Source organism: Pleurodeles waltl, chromosome 12, assembly GCF_031143425.1.
Source record: "Pleurodeles waltl isolate 20211129_DDA chromosome 12, aPleWal1.hap1.20221129, whole genome shotgun sequence".
NCBI lineage: Eukaryota > Metazoa > Chordata > Amphibia > Caudata > Salamandridae > Pleurodeles > Pleurodeles waltl.
The window spans coordinates 234570224-234591791 of record NC_090451.1 but is presented as its reverse complement, the minus strand read 5'-3'; the positions used below and the strand labels follow the sequence as shown (position 1 = coordinate 234591791).

At 45.2% G+C, this 21568-nt stretch overlaps 1 protein-coding gene across 3 annotated transcripts in view; it reads left to right on the top strand.

The window, feature by feature from the left end:
- DHX38 (DEAH-box helicase 38) overlaps window positions 1-21568 on the top strand; it is a 1001715-nt gene that overhangs the window by 234752 nt on the left and 745395 nt on the right. For all 3 annotated transcript variants that reach the window (XM_069216597.1, XM_069216600.1, XM_069216598.1), the window contains exon 8: window positions 19673-19828. In XM_069216597.1, coding sequence (XP_069072698.1) covers window positions 19673-19828 — 156 coding nt within the window. The remainder of the gene's footprint in view (window positions 1-19672; window positions 19829-21568) is intronic.

The window sequence follows — 21568 nt, the reverse complement described above, 5'->3', positions numbered from 1 at the left end:
TAACTCCGCTACCTGAGCATAGCTTTAGTCTCCTGGGCATGGACTTGAAATAAATGCCAAAAATATTAACTGCTAGTTCCTTCTCTGGGGGTGGGGGGCTGAGGGTTGGTAGCCACATTGAACAGAAAAGTTCAAGACTATTTTGGGCCCACTGGTGGCTAGTGAATGATTCATGGTCAGGGATTGCAGCTAGTCTCTTGTACTGTATCTTCTTTCTGGATGATATCTGCATGCTCTTGTTACGCAGATGTCATCAGCCCGACGTGGGAGGGTCCAGAGCCTGATGCAGGATCAGTTCTGCATTAGCCAGCTGTGAGGGAATAAAAGGCAGCGAAGTGACCTGTTTAAGCACTGAAGACTTCCCCTCATCTCAGTAGGAGGACTCAATGCTTACATTCTCTGCACTGAGGAGGTAGTTTGGAGATCATGGACATCATGTTCTGTATGGTAAAGGGTTCAATAGCTTTGTAGAAATGTAGTACCGTACATGAATTGGATGAGCGATATTGGTAAACAACACAAAAATGTGCTAATCAGTTGGGGATTTCCACATGTTAAATGCACAGTTAAATTTCACTTCACATAGATACGCTTGCTTTACACTTAATACATTTGTTCACATTTTGCGCACAGGGAGCTTTGCACAATGTTGCTTTAAGGGCTGCACCTGGAATAGAATATAGGTCCTCAGTTTTTGAAGTCTGCAGGTTAGCCAAAGGCCACACTTTCTCCCCAATAGAGGAGGTGTGGTGCAACATGGATGTGTGCAGCTTCCTGAAGTTAAATAACAACTGAAACATAGCCTCTGTTCTGCAACCTGTCTCTGGCTTTCCTATCTGTGCCAGAATTTTCAGGGAAATCACACCATCCCTTTGGCCAAAAAAGTTATAAATCTAGGTTTTCAATTTGCTGCAACTATGACTGTCACCCCCAGTCTACCAGCTGCTCCCAGCAGCTAATCAAAACTTTCTTATGCTTTCAGTGCTGTCTTACAATCATAAAGCAATTGAGGGCGGATCAGCAATAAGAATGAGTTTCAACTCTAAATAGTTTATATGCTGGACTACCATTTTATTCTATCATTTGGCAAAAGCACAAAATGCTACCTTCTGTCTGATTGCTGGTTTATGAAGAAGGAATTTCATGGCAGAGGCCCATAAAAGACATTGTTAATTATCACCCAGGATAAGTTCAAGATTGTCTGTACTATATACAAACCTCAGAATTTCAGACCATTTACTGTCAGTCATTTCACAGGCACTCTTTGACATTGAGTTTAATTAAATTGGCTTCGAGTTAGGATCCTGCAATAATGTGTGCACAGTATATACTCCCTGTTGTATTTATTCGTATTGGTTCTTTCAGCAAATAAACAGTGTTCAGCTTGGAAAGTTCAATAGGGTATTTTCTTTACTTCATTATATAATATTGCAAATTATTCATCAATTTGCATCTATAAAACACTGTTGTACTAAAGAGGTGTTGGCAAGCTGTACATGGAAACGCGTTCGAAGATGTCAGCTTACCTTGCACAGAACTGCCTCTTGTAAACGGGTTCCAAACAAATCTTTATGTGGATAAAAAATATCCATAAAAGGGACAAACAAATTAAATTCTTACGAATAAGTCACAGAAATTTCACAGATTTAGAATAGAAAAATAAAGTTCATACTTATTAGTCACTGTACATTCACAGTTTAAATGTACAAACAAAACTAAAAATAGTGGTCAACCAGCAGAAGAAAAGTGATTATCATGTAATATCGAAAAGAATGAAAGTTATTTAACATATGTTATCCCCATATATCAAAAGGACCCTGCTGTGGCAATACAGAACTAGAATCCTTCTTACCAATCCTCAACACGCTTTGAATGTTTGATTATCAATAAAATAATAAAAGAACCAGAATACAAATCTGCAATAGTAATCAGTAGCTTTCAATTGTTTAAAAATCTAATATCCTCATTATTTAACATCATATGTTAAAGCATCTAGGAGTGAAAACTCTTTTCCTCTGTGAATAGCTTGCGAGATGTAAACAGATAAAACCACATTATCAAGATTACGGATAAAATGAAAAGCATCTTTATAATAAATAATTATCCAGTTTTGGATCTTTCATAAATTCACATGCTTGAATCATCCCCGTCGTCGAAGTGGGAGTCCCACAGTACATGAAAAAAGCAGTGAGTAAAAAACTTCCATACGCTATAATGCTAGCAAAATCACACATATAGCCTATCCATGTCCTTTTGTAAAAAGAACCCAACTTGACTTATGACCAATCCGGCTCCATCACCCTCTAGAATATTCCCCAGAGAGGCTCATTCCCTCAGATTTTCTACCGCACATCGTGTGAAGGGGAGTCTCCCTGAGCTCTCCTCAGTTTTTTCCTCTCAAGACAACTTTTTTCTTCAGAAAATGTCTGATTCTTCCAGAAAAGGCCTTTTCCGCCCTTGTAGGACCTGTGGCAAGAAGAGGCTGCATATGAATGATCTACATAAGGACTGTTTACATTGCTCGCATCTGTACATCAGGTAAAAGACTAAGAAATGCTGCACCTTCTCTGCAACGTCCCTTAGAGACAGGGAAGGAAGACTGTTAATCTGGCTACAAGCTAAATCCTTTACTTCTGGTGAGGAGAGTGATTCAGAAAGACCTCATAAAAGGTCCAGATCTGTGGACCTGGGGCAGGCTGAGAAATCCAGAAAACATCACAAAATGCACCATAAGGAGGGTGCCAAGAACATACAAAGCTCAATTTCATCTGAGTCATCCTCTCCTCATCGCAAAAAGCAGTCCCGTCACCGTTCTCCTTCATCAGAGCCTTCCACTTCTAGAAAGGTTTTCTTAAATTCAAGTAGACGACACAACTGTCGATGACCGTGACGACAACGGTTTCCATAGTTACTGCCTCCACTGCATCAGGTTCTCCACCGGAGGATATAGGAGGTTTTCATAATTTAATGGATAGAGCGGCCACACTGTTTCATTTACCAACATCTGTCTCACAGTCAGAATGCTTCCTCCATGACTTTAAACAACCGGCAAGAAAGTCGGTGAGGGCAGTTCCAATCATAGACTTTATTTGGAGTGAAGGCATTAAAATTATGGAGAGTCCAGCTACTGTTTCACCAGTTCCACAAAAGCTGGATAAAAAGTACAAGGCTACACAGGACTCTCCAGCGTGTTTGACAGGGCATCCAAAGCCAGATTTGGTCATTTCCCAAACTGCCCAAAGGCGTTCCAGGAATCCGTCGACCCCTATATCTACTCCTCCAGATAAGGAAGGCAGGCGCCTGGACAACATGGGCAAGAAATTCTCAGCCATGTCAGCTGTAACTGTCCATGCAACCAACTCTCTAGCGATTTTGGGTCACTATGATCGCCAGATGTGGTCTGACATGAACGCCTTCCTAGAGCTCATTCCTGAGAACAAGCAACCTGAGGAACCTTGTTTGACAGGTGGTCCTACGTCATCTTTTTCATTGAGGCGAGATTTTTACTTGAATGTGTATATCTAATTCTATATGCAATAGTTTATAATTCCTTCGCAATTATTGTTTGATATGTTTTACTCTATATGTGTTGAGGAATGTATATAGGTCCGTTTATGTATGTATGTATGTGTGTGTGTGTGTGTGTATATGTATATGTATATATGTATATATGTTCGATGGCATGTGTAGCTGCAGATACCCATGCTGTGCACATCCCGCCATCTGGTGTTGGGCTCGGAGTGTTACAAGTTGTTTTTCTTCGAAGAAGTCTTTTCGAGTCACGAGATCGAGGGACTCCTCCCATTTCGGCTCCATTGCACATGGGCGTCGACTCTATCTTAGATTGCTTTTTTTCCGCCATCGGGTTCGGACGTGTTCCTTTTCGCTCCGGGTTTCGGTTCGGAAAGTTAGTTAGAATCTCGGAAAAATCGTCGGTATTGTTTGCGTTCGGTATCGGGTTAGTTATAACAGATCGACACCTACTTTTGAAGAGCTCCGGTGGCCCTTCGGGGTTTTTTCGATCCCCCGTCGGGGCCTGGTCGGCCCTGCCACGTGTCTCTTCAAGGCTCATGGAACAGACCCCATTCCGCTTCTGCCCAAAATGCCATAACAAGTATCCATATACAGACCAGCATCTGGTCTGTAACTTGTGTTTGTCGCCAGAACACAAGGAAGATACTTGTGAAGCCTGTCGAGCGTTTCGGTCCAGGAAGACACTAAGAGACCGAAGAGCAAGAAGACTGCAAATGGCGTCGGCGCCGACAGGACAAGGGCGTTGAAAACTTCTCCATCCAAGAATCGGACTCGGATGAGATCGATCCCGAAGAAACGCCCAAAACCGTGAGTAAGACGTCGAAACATAAAACTCACGAGAAGACCACAAAAGCCCAGGGGACGCCACCGCCAACAGGCCATGGCTTAACCCGAAAAATAGGTGACCGATCATCGGCACCGAAAAAGGGCACGCTTGTGTCGAAGTCATCCGACTCCGGTCGAGATACTGCCACACAGCAATCTCGGGCCCGAGATAGCGGTTCCGAGCAAGTTCGGCACTGTAGGAAGTTGGCTCTGTATGTGCTATTTCAAAGTAAGGAATAGCATGCACAGAGTCCAAGGGTTCCCCTTAGAGGTAAGATAGTGGCAAAAAGAGATAATACTAATGCTCTATTTTGTGGTAGTGTGGTCGAGCAGTAGGCTTATCAAAGGAGTAGTGTTAAGCATTTGTTGTACACACACAGGCAATAAATGAGGAACACACACACTCAGAGACAAATCCAGGCCAATAGGTTTTGTTATAGAAAAATATCTTTTCTTAGTTTATTTTAAGAACCACAGGTTCAAATTCTACATGTAATATCTCATTTGAAAGGTATTGCAGGTAAGTACTTTAGGAACTTTGAATAATTACAGTAGCATATATACTTTTCACATAAAACACAATTAGCTGTTTTAAAAGTGGACACTTAGTGCAATTTTCACAGTTCCTGGGGGAGGTAAAGTATTGTTAGGTTTTGCAGGTAAGTAAACCACCTACGGGGTTAAGATTGGGGTCCAAGGTAGCCCACCGTTGGGGGTTCAGAGCAACCCCAAAGTTACCACACCAGCAGCTCAGGGCCGGTCAGGTGCAGAGTTCAAAGTGGTGCCCAAAACGCATAGGCTTCAATGGAGAGAAGGGGGTGCCCCGGTTCCAGTCTGCCAGCAGGTAAGTACCAGCGTCTTCGGAGGGCAGACCAGGGGGGTTTTGTAGGGCACCGGGGGGGACACAAGTTCACACAAAAAGTACACCCTCAGCGGCACTGGGGCAGCCGGGTGCAGTGTAGAAACAAGCGTCGGGTTTTCAATGGTTTTCAATGAGAGACCAAAGGGTCTCTTCAGCGGTGCAGGCAGGCAAGGGGGGGGGGGGGGGGCTCCTCGGGGTAGCCACCACCTGGGCAAGGGAGAGGGCCTCCTGGGGGTCACTCCTGCACTGGAGTTCCGATCCTTCAGGTGCTGGGGGCTGCGGGTGCAGGGTCTTTTCCAGCCGTCGGGTTTTTAGAGTCAGGCAGTCGCGGTCAGGGGGAGCCTCGGGATTACCTCTGCAGGCGTCGCTGTGGGGGCTCAGGGGGGACAACTTTGGTTACTCAGTCTTGGAGTCGCCGGAGGGTCCTCCCTGTAGTGTTGTTTCTCCACCAGTCGAGTCGGGGTCGCCGGGTGCAGTGTTGCAAGTCTCACGCTTCTTGCGGGGATTGCAGGGGTCTTTAAATCTGCTCCTCTGAAACAAAGTTGCAGTCTTTGTGGAACAGGGCCGCTGTCCTCGGGAGTTTCTAGTCTTTCTTGAAGCAGGGCAGTCCTCTGAGGATTCAGAGGTCGCTGGTCCTGGGGAAAGCGTCGCTGGAGCAGGTTTCTTTGGAAGGCAGGAGACAGGCCGGTAGGACTGGGGCCAAAGCAGTTGGCGTCTTCTTTCTTCTTCTGCAGGGGTTTTCAGCTCAGCAGTCCTCTTCTTCTTGTAAATTGCAGGAATCTAAATTCTTAGGTTCAGGGGAGCCCTTAAATACTAAATTTAAGGGCGTGTTTAGGTCTGGGGGTTAGTAGCCAATGGCTACTAGCCCTGAGGGTGGGTACACCCTCTTTGTGCCTCCTCCCAAGGGGAGGGGGTCACAATCCTATCCCTATTGGGGGAATCCTCCATCTGCAAGATGGAGGATTTCTAAAAGTCAGAGTCACCTCAGCTCGGGACACCTTAGGGGCTGTCCTGACTGGCCAGTGACTCCTCCTTGTTTTTCTCATTATCTCTCCTGGACTTGCTGGCAAAAGTGGGGGCTGTGTCCAGGGGGCGGGCATCTCCACTAGCTGGAGTGCCCTGGGGCATTGTGACACGAAGCTTGAGCCTTTGAAGCTCACTGCTAGGTGTTACAGTTCCTGCAGGGGGGGAGGTGTGAAGCACTTCCACCCAGAGCAGGCTTTGTTTCTGTCCTCAGAGAGCACAAAGGCTCTCACCGCATGGGGTCAGAAACTCGTCTCTCAGCAGCAGGCTGGCACAGACCAGTCAGTCCTGCACTGAACAATTGGTTAAAATACAGGGGACATCTCTAAGATGCCCTCTGTGTGCATTTTTTAATAAATCCAACACTGGCATCAGTGTGGGTTTAATATTCTGAGAAGTTTGATACTAAACTTCCCAGTATTCAGTGTAGCCATTATGGAGCTGTGGAGTTCGTTTTTGACAGACTCCCAGACCATATACTCTTATGGCTACCCTGCACTTACAATGTCTAAGGTTTTGCTTAGACACTGTAGGGGCATAGGGCTCATGCACCTATGCCCTCACCTGTGGTATAGTGCACCCTGCCTTAGGGCTGTAAGGCCTGCTAGAGGGGTGACTTACCTATGCCACAGACAGTGTGAGGTTGGCATGGCAACCTGAGGGGAGTGCCATGTCGACTTAGTCATTTTATCCCCACTAGCACACACAAGCTGGCAAGCAGGGTGTCTGTGCTGAGTGAGGGGTCCCCAGGGTGGCATAAGATATGCTGCAGCCCTTAGAGACCTTCCCTGGCATCAGGGCCCTTGGTACCAGGGGTACCAGTTACAAGGGACTTTCCTGGATGCCAGGGGGTGCCAATTGTGGAAACAATGGTACATTTTAGGTGAAAGAACACTGGTGTTGGGGCCTGGTTAGCAGGGTCCCAGCACACTTCTCAGTCAAGTCAGCATCAGTATCAGGCAAAAAGTGGGGGGTAACTGCAACAGGGAGCCATTTCTTTACAGGCACCGAGACAGCGGCACCGAAATAATTCGTCACCGAGAGACAACGACGCCGAAAATAAAAAAGGTTTCGTCTGAACCTAAAAAACGTAGCCGAAAAGGTTTCGATACCGAAACATCCGGCCTCGGAACCGAAATCAAGTTCCTACACAGAGGAACAAGGACTGTCCTCACAAATGAAAATACATAGATTTGGACAGGAATTGGAGACAATGGAGCCAGACTACACCCAAAGAAGGCTCCACATCCAAAAAGAAACAGGGAAGATCAGCACTCTCCCTCCTATTAGGATGAAACGCAAACTTGGCTTCCAGGAGAAAGAGAAGCAGCCACAGGCAAAGGTGGCTAAACAAGTAAGCCCGCCACCGTCGCCACAACTATCGCCGCAAACATCACCGGTAGCCACTCCACCTATGATGCAATCCCCGACTCATACAGGAAGGAGTCAAGATGACCCTGACGCGTGGGACCTCCTATTAGGATGAAACGCAAACTTCGCTTCCAGGAGAAAGAGAAGCAGCCACAGGCAAAGGTGGCTAAACAAGTAAGCCCGCCACCGTCACCACAACTATCGCCGCAAACATCACCGGTAGCCACTCCACCTACGATGCAATCCCCGACTCATACAGGAATGAGTCAAGATGACCCTGACGCGTGGGACCTTTATGATGCGCCAGTGTCTGGTAATAGTCCTGACTATTATCCAGCTAGACCGTCGCCACCAGAAGATAGTACAGCCTACGCACAGGTGGTGTCGAGGGCAGCGGCATTTCATAATGTCAGCCTGCATGCAGAGCCCATTGAAGACGACTTTCTATTTAATACATTGTCGTCCACACACAGCCAGTACCAGAGTCTTCCCATGCTACCCGGAATGCTAAAACACTCCAAACAAGTGTTTGAGGAGCCCGTAAAAGGAAGGGCCATTACTCCAAGAGTGGAGAAAAAATATAAACCGCCACCAACAGACCCCGTGTACATCACACAACAGCTAACACCGGACTCAGTTGTAGTAGGGGCAGCTCACAAGAGAGCGAACTCACACACTTCAGGAGATGCACCACCTCCAGATAAAGAAAGTAGAAAATTCGACGCAGCAGGCAAAAGGGTGGCGGCACAGGCAGCAAACCAGTGGCGTATTGCAAACTCACAGGCTTTGTTAGCCAGATACGATAGGGCTCATTGGGACGAAATGCAACACTTTATGTTCCAAAAAAGCACAGGAAGTAGTAGAAGAAGGACAGAGTATCTCCAACAATCAGATACGGTCAGCAATGGATGCAGCAGACACAGCTGCTAGAACTGTCAACACAGCAGTGACAATAAGGAGACATGCATGGCTGCGTACATCAGGATTTAAACCGGAAATACAGCAAGCTGTGCTGAATATGCCATTTAACGGACAGCAGTTGTTTGGGCGGGAGGTGGACACTGCTATCGAAAAACTTAAGAAAGACACTGATACGGCCAAAGCCATGGGCGCACTCTACTCCCCACAGAGCAGAGGCACATTTCGAAAAACACAGTTTCCAGGGGGGTTTCGAGGGCAAAGCACAGAACCCACAACCTCACAAACAAGGCCCACTTATCAGAGCCAATATCTGCAGTGAAGTTTTCGGGGACAATATAGAGGGGGACAGTTCCCAAAAAGTAGAGGGAAGTTACAAACCCCAAAACTCCTCAAAACAAGCAGTGACTTCCAAGTCACACATCCCCAACACATAACACCTGTGGGGGGGAGACCAAGCAAATTTTACAAACATTGGGAGGAGATAACAACAGACACTTGGGTACTGGCAATTATCCAGCATGGTTATTGCATAGAATTTCTCAAATTCCCTCCAAACGTCCCACCAAAAACACACAATATGTCAAAACAACATATAGATCTTCTAGGACTAGAAGTTCAGGCATTGCTACAGAAAGAAGCAATAGAATTAGTACTGCTCAAACAACAAGACTACATGACAACACTAGACCTAAAGGATGCATATTTCCATATACCGATACATCCTTCACACAGAAAGTACTTAAGGTTTGTATTCCAAGGGGTACATTACCAATTCAAGGTGTTGCCATTCGGAATAACAACTGCGCCAAGAGTTTCTACAAAGTGCCTGGCAGTCGTAGCTGCACATATCAGAAGGCAGCAAATACATGTGTTCCCGTACCTAGACGATTGGTTAATCAAAACCAACACGCTAGAACGGTGTTCACAACACACAAAGTATGTCATAGAAACTCTCCACAAACTAGGTTTCTCAATCAACTACACAGTCACACCTTCTGCCGTGTCAGACACAGCAATACTTAGGGGCGACAAGCAACACAGCAAAAGGGATTGCCACTCCAAGTCCACAAAGAGTTCAGGCATTTCACAATGTAATACAGGCCATATATCCAAAACAAAAAATACAAGTCAAAATGGTGATGAAACTCCTAGGGATGATGTCCTCATGCATAGCCATTGTCCCAAACGCAAGGTTGCACATGCGGCCCTTACAACAGTGCCTAGCATTACAATGGTCACAGGCACAGGGTCAACTTCTAGATCTGGTGTTGGTAGACTGCCAAACATACACCTCGCTTCAATGGTGGAACAGTATAAATTTAAACCAAGGGCGGCCTTTCCAAGACCCAGTGCCACAAGATGTAATAACGACAGATGCCTCCATGATAGGGTGGGGAGCACACCTCAATCAACACAGCATCCAAGGACAATGGGACAGTCAGAAAAAACAGTTTCACATAACTCAGTTAGAACTATTGGCAGTATTTCTAGCGCTGAAAGCATTTCAACCCATAATAAGCCACAAACACATTCTTGTCAAAACAGACAACACGACAACGATGTATTACCTAAACAAACAGGGAGGGACACACTCAACACAGTTGTGTCTCCTGGCACAGAGAATATGGCATTGGGCGATTCACAACCACATTCGCCTAATAGCACAATTTATTCCAGGAATTCAGAATCAGTTAGCAGACAATCTCTCTCGGGATCACCAACAAATCCACGAATGGGAGATTCACCCCCAAATACTGAACACTTACTTCCAGAGTTGGGGAACACCACAAATAGATCTATTTGCAACAAAGGAAAACGCAAAATGCCAAAACTTCGCATCCAGGTACCCACAACATCAGTCTCAGGGCAATGCGTTATGGATGAGTTGGTCAGGGATATTTGCTTACGCTTTTCCCCCTCTCCCACTCCTTCCATATCTGGTAAACAAGTTGAGTCAAATCAAACTCAAACTCATACTAATAGCGCCAACATGGGCAAGACAACCTTGGTACACAACACTACTAGACCTCTCAGTAGTGCCTCATGTCAAACTACCAAACAGACCAGATCTGTTAACGCAACACAAACAACAGATCAGACACCTAAATCCAGCATCGCTGAATCCAGCAATTTGGCTCCTGAAGTCCTAGAGTTCGGACACTTAGACCTTACACAAGAATGTATGGAGGTCACAAAACAAGCTAGGAAACCTACCACTAGACATTGCTATGCAAATAAGTGGAAAAGATTTGTTTATTACTGCCATAATAATCAAATTCAACCCTTACACGCATCTGCTAAAGATATTGTACAATACTTACTACATTTGCAAAAGTCAAAGCTAGCTTTTTCTTCCATTAAGATACATCTTACCGCAATTTCAGCTTACCTGCAAATTGCGCACTCAACTTCACTGTTTAGCATACCAGTCATAAAATTGTTTATGGAAGGCTTAAAGAGAATTATACCACCAAGAACACCACCAGTTCCTTCATGGAACCTCAACATTGTCTTAACACGACTCATGGGTCCACCTTTTGAGCCCATGCACTCTTGTGAAATGCAATACTTAACATGGAAAGTTGCATTTTTAATTGCTATCACATCTTTAAGAAGAGTAAGTGAGATTCAAGCATTTGCAAAAACAACAAGTGATGGACGGAATGCTGAACATTGTCAAACATTCACCCCCAGTACAGTGATCTGGGCCTAAATCCATCGTTTTTTTGCTGCCCATGCCATTCCAGTTTGGACCCAGCCATATGCAAATCAGTCTTGACCCTGTTCCTCATGGGAACAGTCCAGACCAAACTGCCAAGCCAGGTCCTCACTGGACCGGAAACAAGCATCCTGGGACCGGTTTCGGGGTTTCACCCCTCATCAGCCAGGCTAGCTTGAATCCAGTGGCAAGATTCAAGCATTTACCATACAAGAAGCATTTATTCAAATACACAAGCATAAAGTAGTTCTACGGACAAATCCTAAATTTTTACCAAAAGTCATATCACCGTTCCACTTGAATCAAACAGTAGAATTACCAGTGTTCTTCCCACAGCCAGATTCTGTAGCTGAAAGAGCACTACATACATTAGACATCAAAAGAGCGTTAATGTACTACATTGACAGAACAAAACTAATTCGAAAAACAAAACAATTATTTATTGCTTTCCAAAAACCTCATACAGGAAATCCAATTTCAAAACAAGGCATTGCTAGATGGATAGTTAAATGCATTCAAACCTGTTATATTAAAGCAAAAAGAGAACTGCCTATTACACCAAAGGCACACTCCACTAAAAAGAAAGGTGCTACCATGGCCTTTCTAAGAAATATTCCAATGACCGAAATATGTAAGGCAGCTACATGGTCTACGCCTCATACATTTACTAACCACTACTGTGTAGATGTGTTAACAGCACAACAAGCCACAGTAGGTCAAGCAGTACTACGAACATTGTTTCAAACAACTTCAACTCCTACAGGCTGAACCACCGCTTTTGGGGAGATAACTGCTTACTAGTCTATGCACAGCATGTGTATCTGCAGCTACACATGCCATCAAACGGAAAATGTACATCTGTTCGTGGCATTAGTCGCTGCAGATTCACATGCGCCCACCTGGGAGCCTGTAGCCGTTTAGAAGTTAATCTTGAACATTTGTAAATTTGTGAATATATTACTTTAAACTACATTATGTACATACGTATTCACTCCATTGCATGGGCACTATTACTAGCATACACAACTCCTACCTCACCCTCTGCGGGGAAAACAATCTAAGATGGAGTCGACGCCCATGCGCAATGGAGCCTAAATGGGAGGAGTCCCTCGATCTCGTGACTCGAAAAGACTTCTTTGAAGAAAAACAACTTGTAACACTCCGAGCCCAACACCAGATGGCGGGATGTGCACAGCACGTGAATCTGCAGCGACGAATGCCACGAACAGATGTTCACTGGGTAAGTGACATTTTCCATATATATATATATATATATATATATATATATATCTATGTTATATAGTAATATTATTAGAAAGATTACAATGCTCGCACCCACCATCCACTGCGGGCATAACAGTCATTACGAGTACTGCTGGCTATTCAGATTCAAGCATGTGAATTTATGAAAGATCCAATACTGAATACGAAAACAAGTAACTTACCTGTAACTATAGTTATCCAGTATTGGTATCTTTTATAAATTAACATGCGACCCACCTTCCTCCCCCTTAGGCTTACATTTCATTTTCATTAGATATTCCTCACTCTTATGCTAGAAAATCTGAGGGAATGAGCCTCTCTTGTGAATATTCTAGAGGGTGCTAGAGTCTGATTGGTCATAAGTCAAATTTGGTTCTTTTTACAAAAGGACACGGATAGGCCACGTGTGTGATTTTGCTAGCATTATAGCCTATGGAAATTTTTTACTAGCTGCTTTTTGCACGTACCGTGGGACTCCCACTTTGACGGGGATGATTCAAGCATGTGAATTTATGAAAGATACAAATTCTGGATAACTGTAGTTACAGGTAAGTGACTTGTTTTCGTCTTTCCTGTAAAAACATTGGTTGCAATATTTGTTTCCTCAAGTCCCTGTAGAAGTTACAAAAAATTATAAAGTGCACTGTGAATTAATTTGACTTGCCATCACATGGGCAACTTTTGGGAACAAATACCCATTTTGGGAAAGGCAACCATAAAGTGCAAATTGCCAGTTTGCAATCTAGTTAGATCTATGTTGGGTGTTTGGTACTAGAATAAGATGACTGAACACTTTGTTGTGCAGGGCATTAGAGATATGTTGCTACTGTAGATTTAAGGCACACTCTAGATTCCTTTTCGGCCATCCTTTTCCCCATGAAGATCATTTTTAGATCTTTCCTAATGTCTTGTAACACACTAGTGGGGCAAGGACGTAGCTTTGATGTATCCCTCATGTTACTTTTAAACGTGGTGTAACTTATCCTCTTAGCCCATAACGTACTTGTGTAGTTAACTGTGCATATAATTGTGACAGAAAGGTCACAATCCTAATAGGGGCACCCATCTTGGTCAATGATTGGCACAACTTAGTATGGTTTACTAGATCTAATACTCTGCTTAGATCGACAAAGCATACATGGATATGACCCTCTTTAGCCAAGGTGTATTTACTGATGAGTAGATGGAGGTTAATGTATTGTTTTGTGGTGCCCATGTTCCTTCTAAACCCATGTTGGGAATCTGCTAAGATCTGGTTTTCTGTCAGCTGAGATTTCAGCCTCTAGTAGGTCTCTGACGATTAATTTAGCTGAAGAGTCCAGGAGGGATATTGCGCTGTAACACTTGGTGTCAACCCCCCCCGCCCGTCCCTTTAAAAAATAAATAAAAATCGAGACTATGATGCTCTCTGTCCAAGAGAAGAGCAGATGTCCTCTAGCTGCCACATTACACACCTGTGTCAATATGGGAGCCCACAGGTTAATACTGGATTTAAATGTGTCTGTTGGACCCCCACCTGGCTTGGTGCCTTTGCAGAAGCAGACTTTTCTAGGCCAGAAGTAACCTCTTCTAAAGTGATGGGTTTTAAATATGATGGTCATACATGGCATATTACTCCAGGGAAAGAATCCAGGATTTGATTATCTGGATTAACCCCTTCCCCGCCACGGACGTAATGGTTACGTCCATGGCAGCGCCCGTGTGGCGCCATGGACGTAACCATTACGTCCTGAATGCTGCCCTCGGGAGAAGCGCTAGCGCTCCTCCCGAGGGCCACCCCCCCACTCCCCTAGGTCAGGGCTGACAGGGGAATCCCTTCCCCTTCAACCCCCCTGTGACGTCAGCGCGCGAGCGCGTGCTGACAATCACACAACCTCCCCCATCGCGCTGGAAGCAGAGCTTCCAGCGCGATCGAAAGAGAAATGCTCAGCATTTCTCTTTCGATCACGTGGGGGAGGCCCGGAGGGGCTTCAAAGGGAAGGAAATGTATTTCCTTCCCTTTGAAGTCTCTCCGAGGGTTTCAAAAGCCGGATTGCTTGCAATCCGGCTTTTGAAACCCCACTAGACACCAGGGATTTTTTTTTTTTTTATATGAAATTGACAGAAGGGAGCGACCCCTTGGGCAAGGGTCGCTCCCAGGGGGTAATTTTTTTTTAAGGCCTTTTCTGCCCCCCCTGGGGGCAGATCGGCCTATTATTAGGCCGATCTGCCCCCAGTGGGGGCAGAAACCTCTAGACACCAGGGATACTTTATTTTTATTTTTTTTATTTGTTTTCTTTTGTTTTTTAGGTGTGGGATGCGACCCCTTAGGCAAGGGTCGCTCCCATAGGGGGAAATTATATTTAGGCCATTTCTGCCCCCTTTGGGGGCAGATTGGCTTATTTTTATGAGGCCAATCTTCCCCCAAGGGGGGCAGAAACCACTAGACACCAGGGAGTTTTTTTTGTTTGTTTGTTTTTCACGTAAGGGGAGCGACCCCTTAGGCAAGGGTCGTTCCCTCGGGGGGCAAATTTATTTTAGGCCATTTCTGCCCCCCATGGGGGCAGATCAGCCTATTTTTATTAGGCCGATCTGCCCCCACGGGGGGCAGAAACCACTAGACACCAGGGATTTTTGTTGTTGTTGTGTTTTACACCTCTAGGCGCCTGGGCAAATAGTTTTTTTGTGTTTTTTTTTTGTTTGTTTGTTTTTTTAGAGATGGGGAGCGACGCATTAGGCAAGGGTCGCTCCCCTGGGGGGCAAATTGTATTTAGACCATTTCTGCCCCCTTTGGGGGCAGATTGGCCGATTGTAGGTCAATCTGCCCCCAATGGGGGCAGAAACCACTAGGCACCAGGGATCTTTTTTTTGCGCCGTCACGCAAGGGGAGCGACCTTGCAGGCAAGGGTCGCTCGCCGGGGGGGGTGGGAGGGCAAATTTATTTTAGGCCATTTCTGCCCCCCTGGGGGCAGATCGGCCTATTGGTATTAGGCCGATCTGCCCCCGGGGGGGGGGGGGGGCAGAAACCTTTAGGCGCCAGGGCAAATTTTTTTTTGTGTGGGTTTTTTTTTTGTTTGTTTGTTTTTTTAGAGATGGGGAGCGACGCATTAGGCAAGGGTCGCTCCCCTGGGGGGCAAATTGTATTTAGACCATTTCTGCCCCCCTTGGAGGCAGATTGGCCGATTGTAGGTCAATCTGCCCCCAAGGGGGGCAGAAACCACTAGGCACCAGGGATCTTTTTTTTGCGCCGTCACGCAAGGGGAGCGACCTTGCAGGCAAGGGTCGCTCCCCGGGGGGGGGGGGGTGGGGGGGCAAATTTATTTTAGGCCATTTCTGCCCCCCTGGGGGCAGATCGGCCTATTTGTATTAGGCCGATCTGCCCCCGGGGGGGGGGGCAGAAACCTTTAGGCGCCAGGGCAATTTTTTTTTTGTGTGTTTTTTTTTTGTTTGTTTGTTTGTTTTTGTAGAGATGGGGAGCGACCCATTAGGCAAGGGTCGCTCCCCTGGGGGGCAAATTGTATTTAGACCATTTCTGCCCCCCTTGGGGGCAGATTGGCCGATTGTAGGTCAATCTGCCCCCAAGGGGGGCAGAAACCACTAGGCACCAGGGATTTTTTTTTTTGGCACCAATGTCACGCAAGGGGGGGCGACCCCATAGGCAAGGGTCGCTCCCGGGGGGGCAGGGGGGTGGGGGACAAATTTATTTTAGGCCATTTCTGCCCCCCCTGGGCCCGGCTGAGCTAGAGGCCAAAATCCACAGGTAGGCACTGTTTTCTATGAAAAAATGTGATGTGTCCACGTTGTGTTTTGGGCCATTTCCTGTCGCGGGCGCTAGGCCTACCCACACCAGTGAGGAATCATTTTTATCGGGAGACTTGGGGGAACGCTAGGTGGAAGGAAATTTGTGGCTCCTCTCAGATTCCAGAACTTTCTGTCACTGAAATGTGAGGAAAACATGTTTTTTTAGCCAAAATTTGAGGTTTGCAAAGGATTCTGGGTAACAGAACCTGGTCAGAGCCCCACAATTCACCCCATCTTGGATTCCCCTGGGTTTCTAGTTTTCAAAAATGCGCTGGTTTGCTAGGTTTCCCCAGGTGCCGGCTGAGCTAGAGGCCAAAATCCACAGGTAGGCCCTGTTTTCTATGAAAAAATGTGATGTGTCCAGGTTGTGTTTTGGGCCATTTCCTGTCGCGGGCGCTAGGCCTACCCACACAAGTGAGGTATCATTTTTATCGGGAGACTTGGGGGAACGCTGGGTGGAAGGAAATTTGTGGCTCCTCTCAGATTCCAGAACTTTCGGGCACAGAAATGTGAGGAACATGTGTTTTTTTTAGCCCAATTTTGAGGTTTGCAAAGGATTCTGGGTAACAGAACCTGGTCCGAGCCCCGCAAGTCACCCCTCCTTGGATTCTCCTAGGTCTCTAGTTTTCAGAAATGCACAGGTTTGGTAGGTTTCCCTAGGTGCCGGCTGAGCTAGAGGCCAAAATCTACAGTTAGGCACTTCGCAAAAAACACCTCTGTTTTTTTCCAAAATTTAGGATGTGTCCACGTTGCGCTTTGGGGTGTTTCCTGTCGCCGGCGCTAGGCCTCCCACGCAAGTGAGGTATCATTTTTATCGGGAGACTTGGGGGAACGCTGGGTGGAAGGAAATTTGTAGCTCCTCTCAGATTCCAGAACTTTCTGCCACAGAAATGTGAGGAACATGTGTTTTTTTAGCCAAATGTTGAGGTTTGCAAAGGATTCTGGGTAACAGAACCTGGTCCGAGCCCCGCAAGTCACCCCTCCTTGGATTCCCCTAGGTCTCTAGTTTTCAGAAATGCACAGGTTTGGTAGGTTTCCCTAGGTGCCGGCTGAGCTAGAGGCCAAAATCTACAGGTAGGCACTTCGCAAAAAACACCTCTGTTTTTTTCCAAAAATTTGGATGTGTCCACGTTGCGCTTTGGGGCGTTTCCTGTCGCGGGCGCTAGGCCTACCCACACAAGTGAGGTATCATTTTTATCGGGAGACTTGGGGGAACGCTGGGTGAAAGGAAATTTGTGGCTCCTCTCAGATTCCAGATCTTTCTGCCACAGAAATGTGAGGAACATGTGTTTTTTTAGCCAAATTTTGAGGTTTGCAAAGGATTCTGGGTAACAGAACCTGGTCCGAGCCCCGTAAGTCACCCCTCCTTGGATTCCCCTAGGTCTCTAGTTTTCAGAAATGCACAGGTTTGGTAGGTTTCCCTAGGTGCCGGCTGAGCTAGAGGCCAAAATCTACAGGTAGGCACTTCGCAAAAAACACCTCTGTTGTCTTCCAAAAATTTGGATGTGTCCACGTTGCGCTTTGGGGCGTTTCCTGTCGCGGGCGCTAGGCCTACCCACACAAGTGAGGTATCATTTTTATCGGGAGACTTGGGGGAACATAGATTAGCAAAACAAGTGTTATTGCCCCTTGTCTTTCTCTACATTTTTTCCTTCCAAATATAGGAGAGTGTGTAAAACAGACATCTATTTGAGAAAAGCCCTGTAATTCACATGCTAGTATGGTCACCCCGGAATTCAGAGATGTGCAAATAACCACTGCTCCTCAACACCTTATCTTGTGCCCTTTTTGGAAATACAAAGGTTTTCTTGATAGCAATTTTTTACTCTTTATATTTCAGCAAATGAATTGCTGTATACCCGGTATAGAATGAAAACGCACGTCAGGGTGCAGCTCATTTATTGGCTCTGGGTTCCTCGGGTTCTTGATGAACCTACAAGCCCTATATATCCCCGTAACCAGAGGAGTCCAGCAGACGTAACGGTATATTGCTTTCGATAATCTGACATTGCAGGGAAAAGTTACAGAGTAAAACGTAGAGAAACATTTATGTTTTTTTCACCTAAATTTCAATATTTTTCTTTTTCAGTTGTTATTTTCTGTAGGAAACCCTTGTAGGATCTACACAAATGACCCCTTGCTGAATTCAGAATTTTGTCTACGTTTCAGAAATGTTTAGGTTTCTGGGATCCAGCATTGGTTTCATGCCCATTTCTGTCATTGACTGGAAGGAGGCTGAAAGCACAAAAAATTGCAAAAATGGGGTATGTCCCAGAAAAATGCCAAAATTGTGTTGAAAAATTGGGTTTTCTGATTCAAGTCTGCCTGTTCCTGAAAGCTGGGAAGCTGCTGAGTTTAGCACCGCAAACCCTTTGTTGATGGCATTTTCAGGGGAAAAACCACAAGCCTTCTTCTGCAGCCACTTTTTCCAATTTTTTTGAAAAAAACAAAATTTTCCCTGTATTTTGGCCAATTTCTTGGCCTCTTTCAGGGGAACCCACAAAGTCTGGGTACCTCCAGAATCCCTAGGATGTTGGAAAAAAAGGACGCAAATTTGGCTTGGTTAGCTTATGTGGACAAAAAGTTATGCGGGCCTAAGCGCGAACTGCCCCAAATAGGCAAAAAAAGGCCTGGCACAGGAGGGGGAAAAGGCCTGGCAGCGAAGGGGTTAAAGATTCCACCATAATTGCTTACTCAATCAGCCTGCTGTACAAGCACCTCTACCTTGGGGGCTGATGAGTCTTTTAGAAATGGCTGATTGATGGTTATTCAAAAGAGAGAGGCATCCCTTGCCTCAGCTGCCTGTTGTAAATTAGCCCACGCTTTCTCCTGCAATTCTTCCCTTTTTTTTCTTAGTGCCTACTTATAGAGGAATCTCAAAGCTGAGATCACCTTTCTATTTCTAGGAATGGTGTGGAGGGCCTTCTTCAAGTTCAGATTTGCTTGTGAGTAATCTTGATCAAACCACTTAGGGGGTTTGCTGTCAGTCCTACCAGCTGATCAAAAAAGTACCTGCAATTGCTGCTAATATTTTAGTAAAGTAGTTTGGTAGGGAAATTAATTTGGATCAGTACAGATGGAAAACTCAGAGCAGTTATCATTGATTGATAATCTTCTCTTGATGAGGGATTTCCCTCTCTGTGCCATTCTATTACCCCTGGAGAATTGTTGTGTATTCCATTTTAGAACAGCCATGAAACAATATGTTTCCTACTACACAGTGGTTAGTAGCAGATTAGAGTTGGTCAAGCTGAAACAAATGTGACGTTTAGTTGTTTGAGTGTGCCTTTTGCCTAATTCAGGATCGTATGTGTTTACTCGTCTTTACTGATTCTTTATCCATTAACATTTTCTTTATTATCTCCATCATTCAGCAAGCTGACAGGGATTGGTACATGATGGATGAGGGCCATGACGAGTTCCACAACCCTCTAGCATACTCTTCGGAGGAGTATGTGAAAAAGCGGGAGCAGCACTTGCAGAAACAGACACAGAAACGCATCTCTGCACAGAGACGTCAAATTAATGAGGTATGATCTATGTATAAGATGGGGAATACTGTGATCTGGTAAGCAGAAATAATCCTCACTACTTGTGCAAAGTTAGAGGTTGATAGTACTTCTGTTCATGTGCCTAATTCATATGAAAAAAAGCCATTTTTTGTCAAATTGTTTGTCTTCAAACTCAAATATGTATACGTAGCCCTGCCATAGAAACCAGGACAGAATAGAAGCTTTGGTATTGTGTCACACTGTTGTGAAAGACTATTGCTTCAATGCTTAGGACAAATGTATTATTAAGATCCTGGCACCACATTGTGATAATTGATTTATACAAAGAAATAACTAATTATGTAATTTAAACGCTCTGGTGGCTGGTTCTACCAGCAGATTCATCACCTTTAAATATTCCCCAAGCGCTAGATTTGTCTGGAAATGCCGCAGTAGCTCTCCACTCGGGTATGGAGTCATGGTGACATCATCGAGGTCAAATAGCGCCTGGACTGGCACAATGTGATCAGTTCTGGTTGCTCCGCACCTTTCAACGCATTCAGAGCTTCATTCTCTCCCACTCTGTGGTGACATTTTTCTTACAAAATGTTTGTCAGGTGTGCAGTTAGAGACCTGTCATGTCTGAAGATGTAGGTTTCAAGTCCTGTCGTTGATGCTCTACTAAATTTCCATTACTGGCCCACATGACAACTGTATCGGGTTGAGACACGACAACCCATTGTGTGTCCTCTGCCAGCAGATGCACTTGAAGGCCATCAAGGAACGCTGATCTAAACTGTTCATGGCTCAATCTGAAGATGGTTATTGAGGATGGTGCAAGACAAAATCAAGTTTGTGTTCAAGGGCCAGGTCCTGATCACCATTCTAATTCACCGTCACGGTCGTCTCTGTCAACCAGGTCTTCAAAGGAGAAGAGGAGGAACAAGAAGAAAAAACAATTCTCTTCTTAAAGGTCAAAATCAATAGGGAAGTGCAAGTCCTCTTTGGAGAGTTATTGGAGTGTCAGCAGCATCCCAACCTGACACGACCCGTTGTCACCACTCCCATCTCATCCTCCTCTTCCACCGGCATTGGTACCTGCTTTTCTGGTGTACCTGGTCGGGGTTGGATCTATCAGTCTTTATGCAGGATGTCTTTAAGAGTGCTGCCTACCCCTCTGGAGCTTCCTTGGGCCCCATGAAACTGGTTGCTGGCCCTTACCACTTTATCACAGGGATGGCCTTGGTGCGATATGGATTCCATCTGCCGCTTCCTCAGGGCTTGAATGAAAAAAGCATTTGTTATTTTAAGTAACTGAATTTTTAAAATCTTAAAGTGAACATTTGAGCTATGCATGCACCTGTACTTCATAGAATTTTCAAGAAGCTATAACAGTATGTTATGAAATGTATATGGGATTACATGAATACAATGTAAGTTGATAAGTTCTTGAAACTCCTGTTGTAAGACAAAGGGCGTGCTTCATCAGATTTTAATTTCTATGTTTAGCAGCCTTTGGCAGGAGAATCAAGAAACAAAAGTTTTTTTTTTTTTTTTTTATTTTTTTTTTTAACTACTTACTGGCATTTTTGCATGGTCCAAGGGCAGCTCTAGACAGCATCCTGTAGCAAATGCCTCCTCAGTGGGCATATCTGTTAATGACCCCTCAGCGAGAACATCAACAGATCAACATCTAATGAAAGTAAGCGCCACGTAGAAAGACACACTTTTCAGTGCACTTTCGAAAAGGTACCAGAGGCATTGAAACCTGAGTTGTAC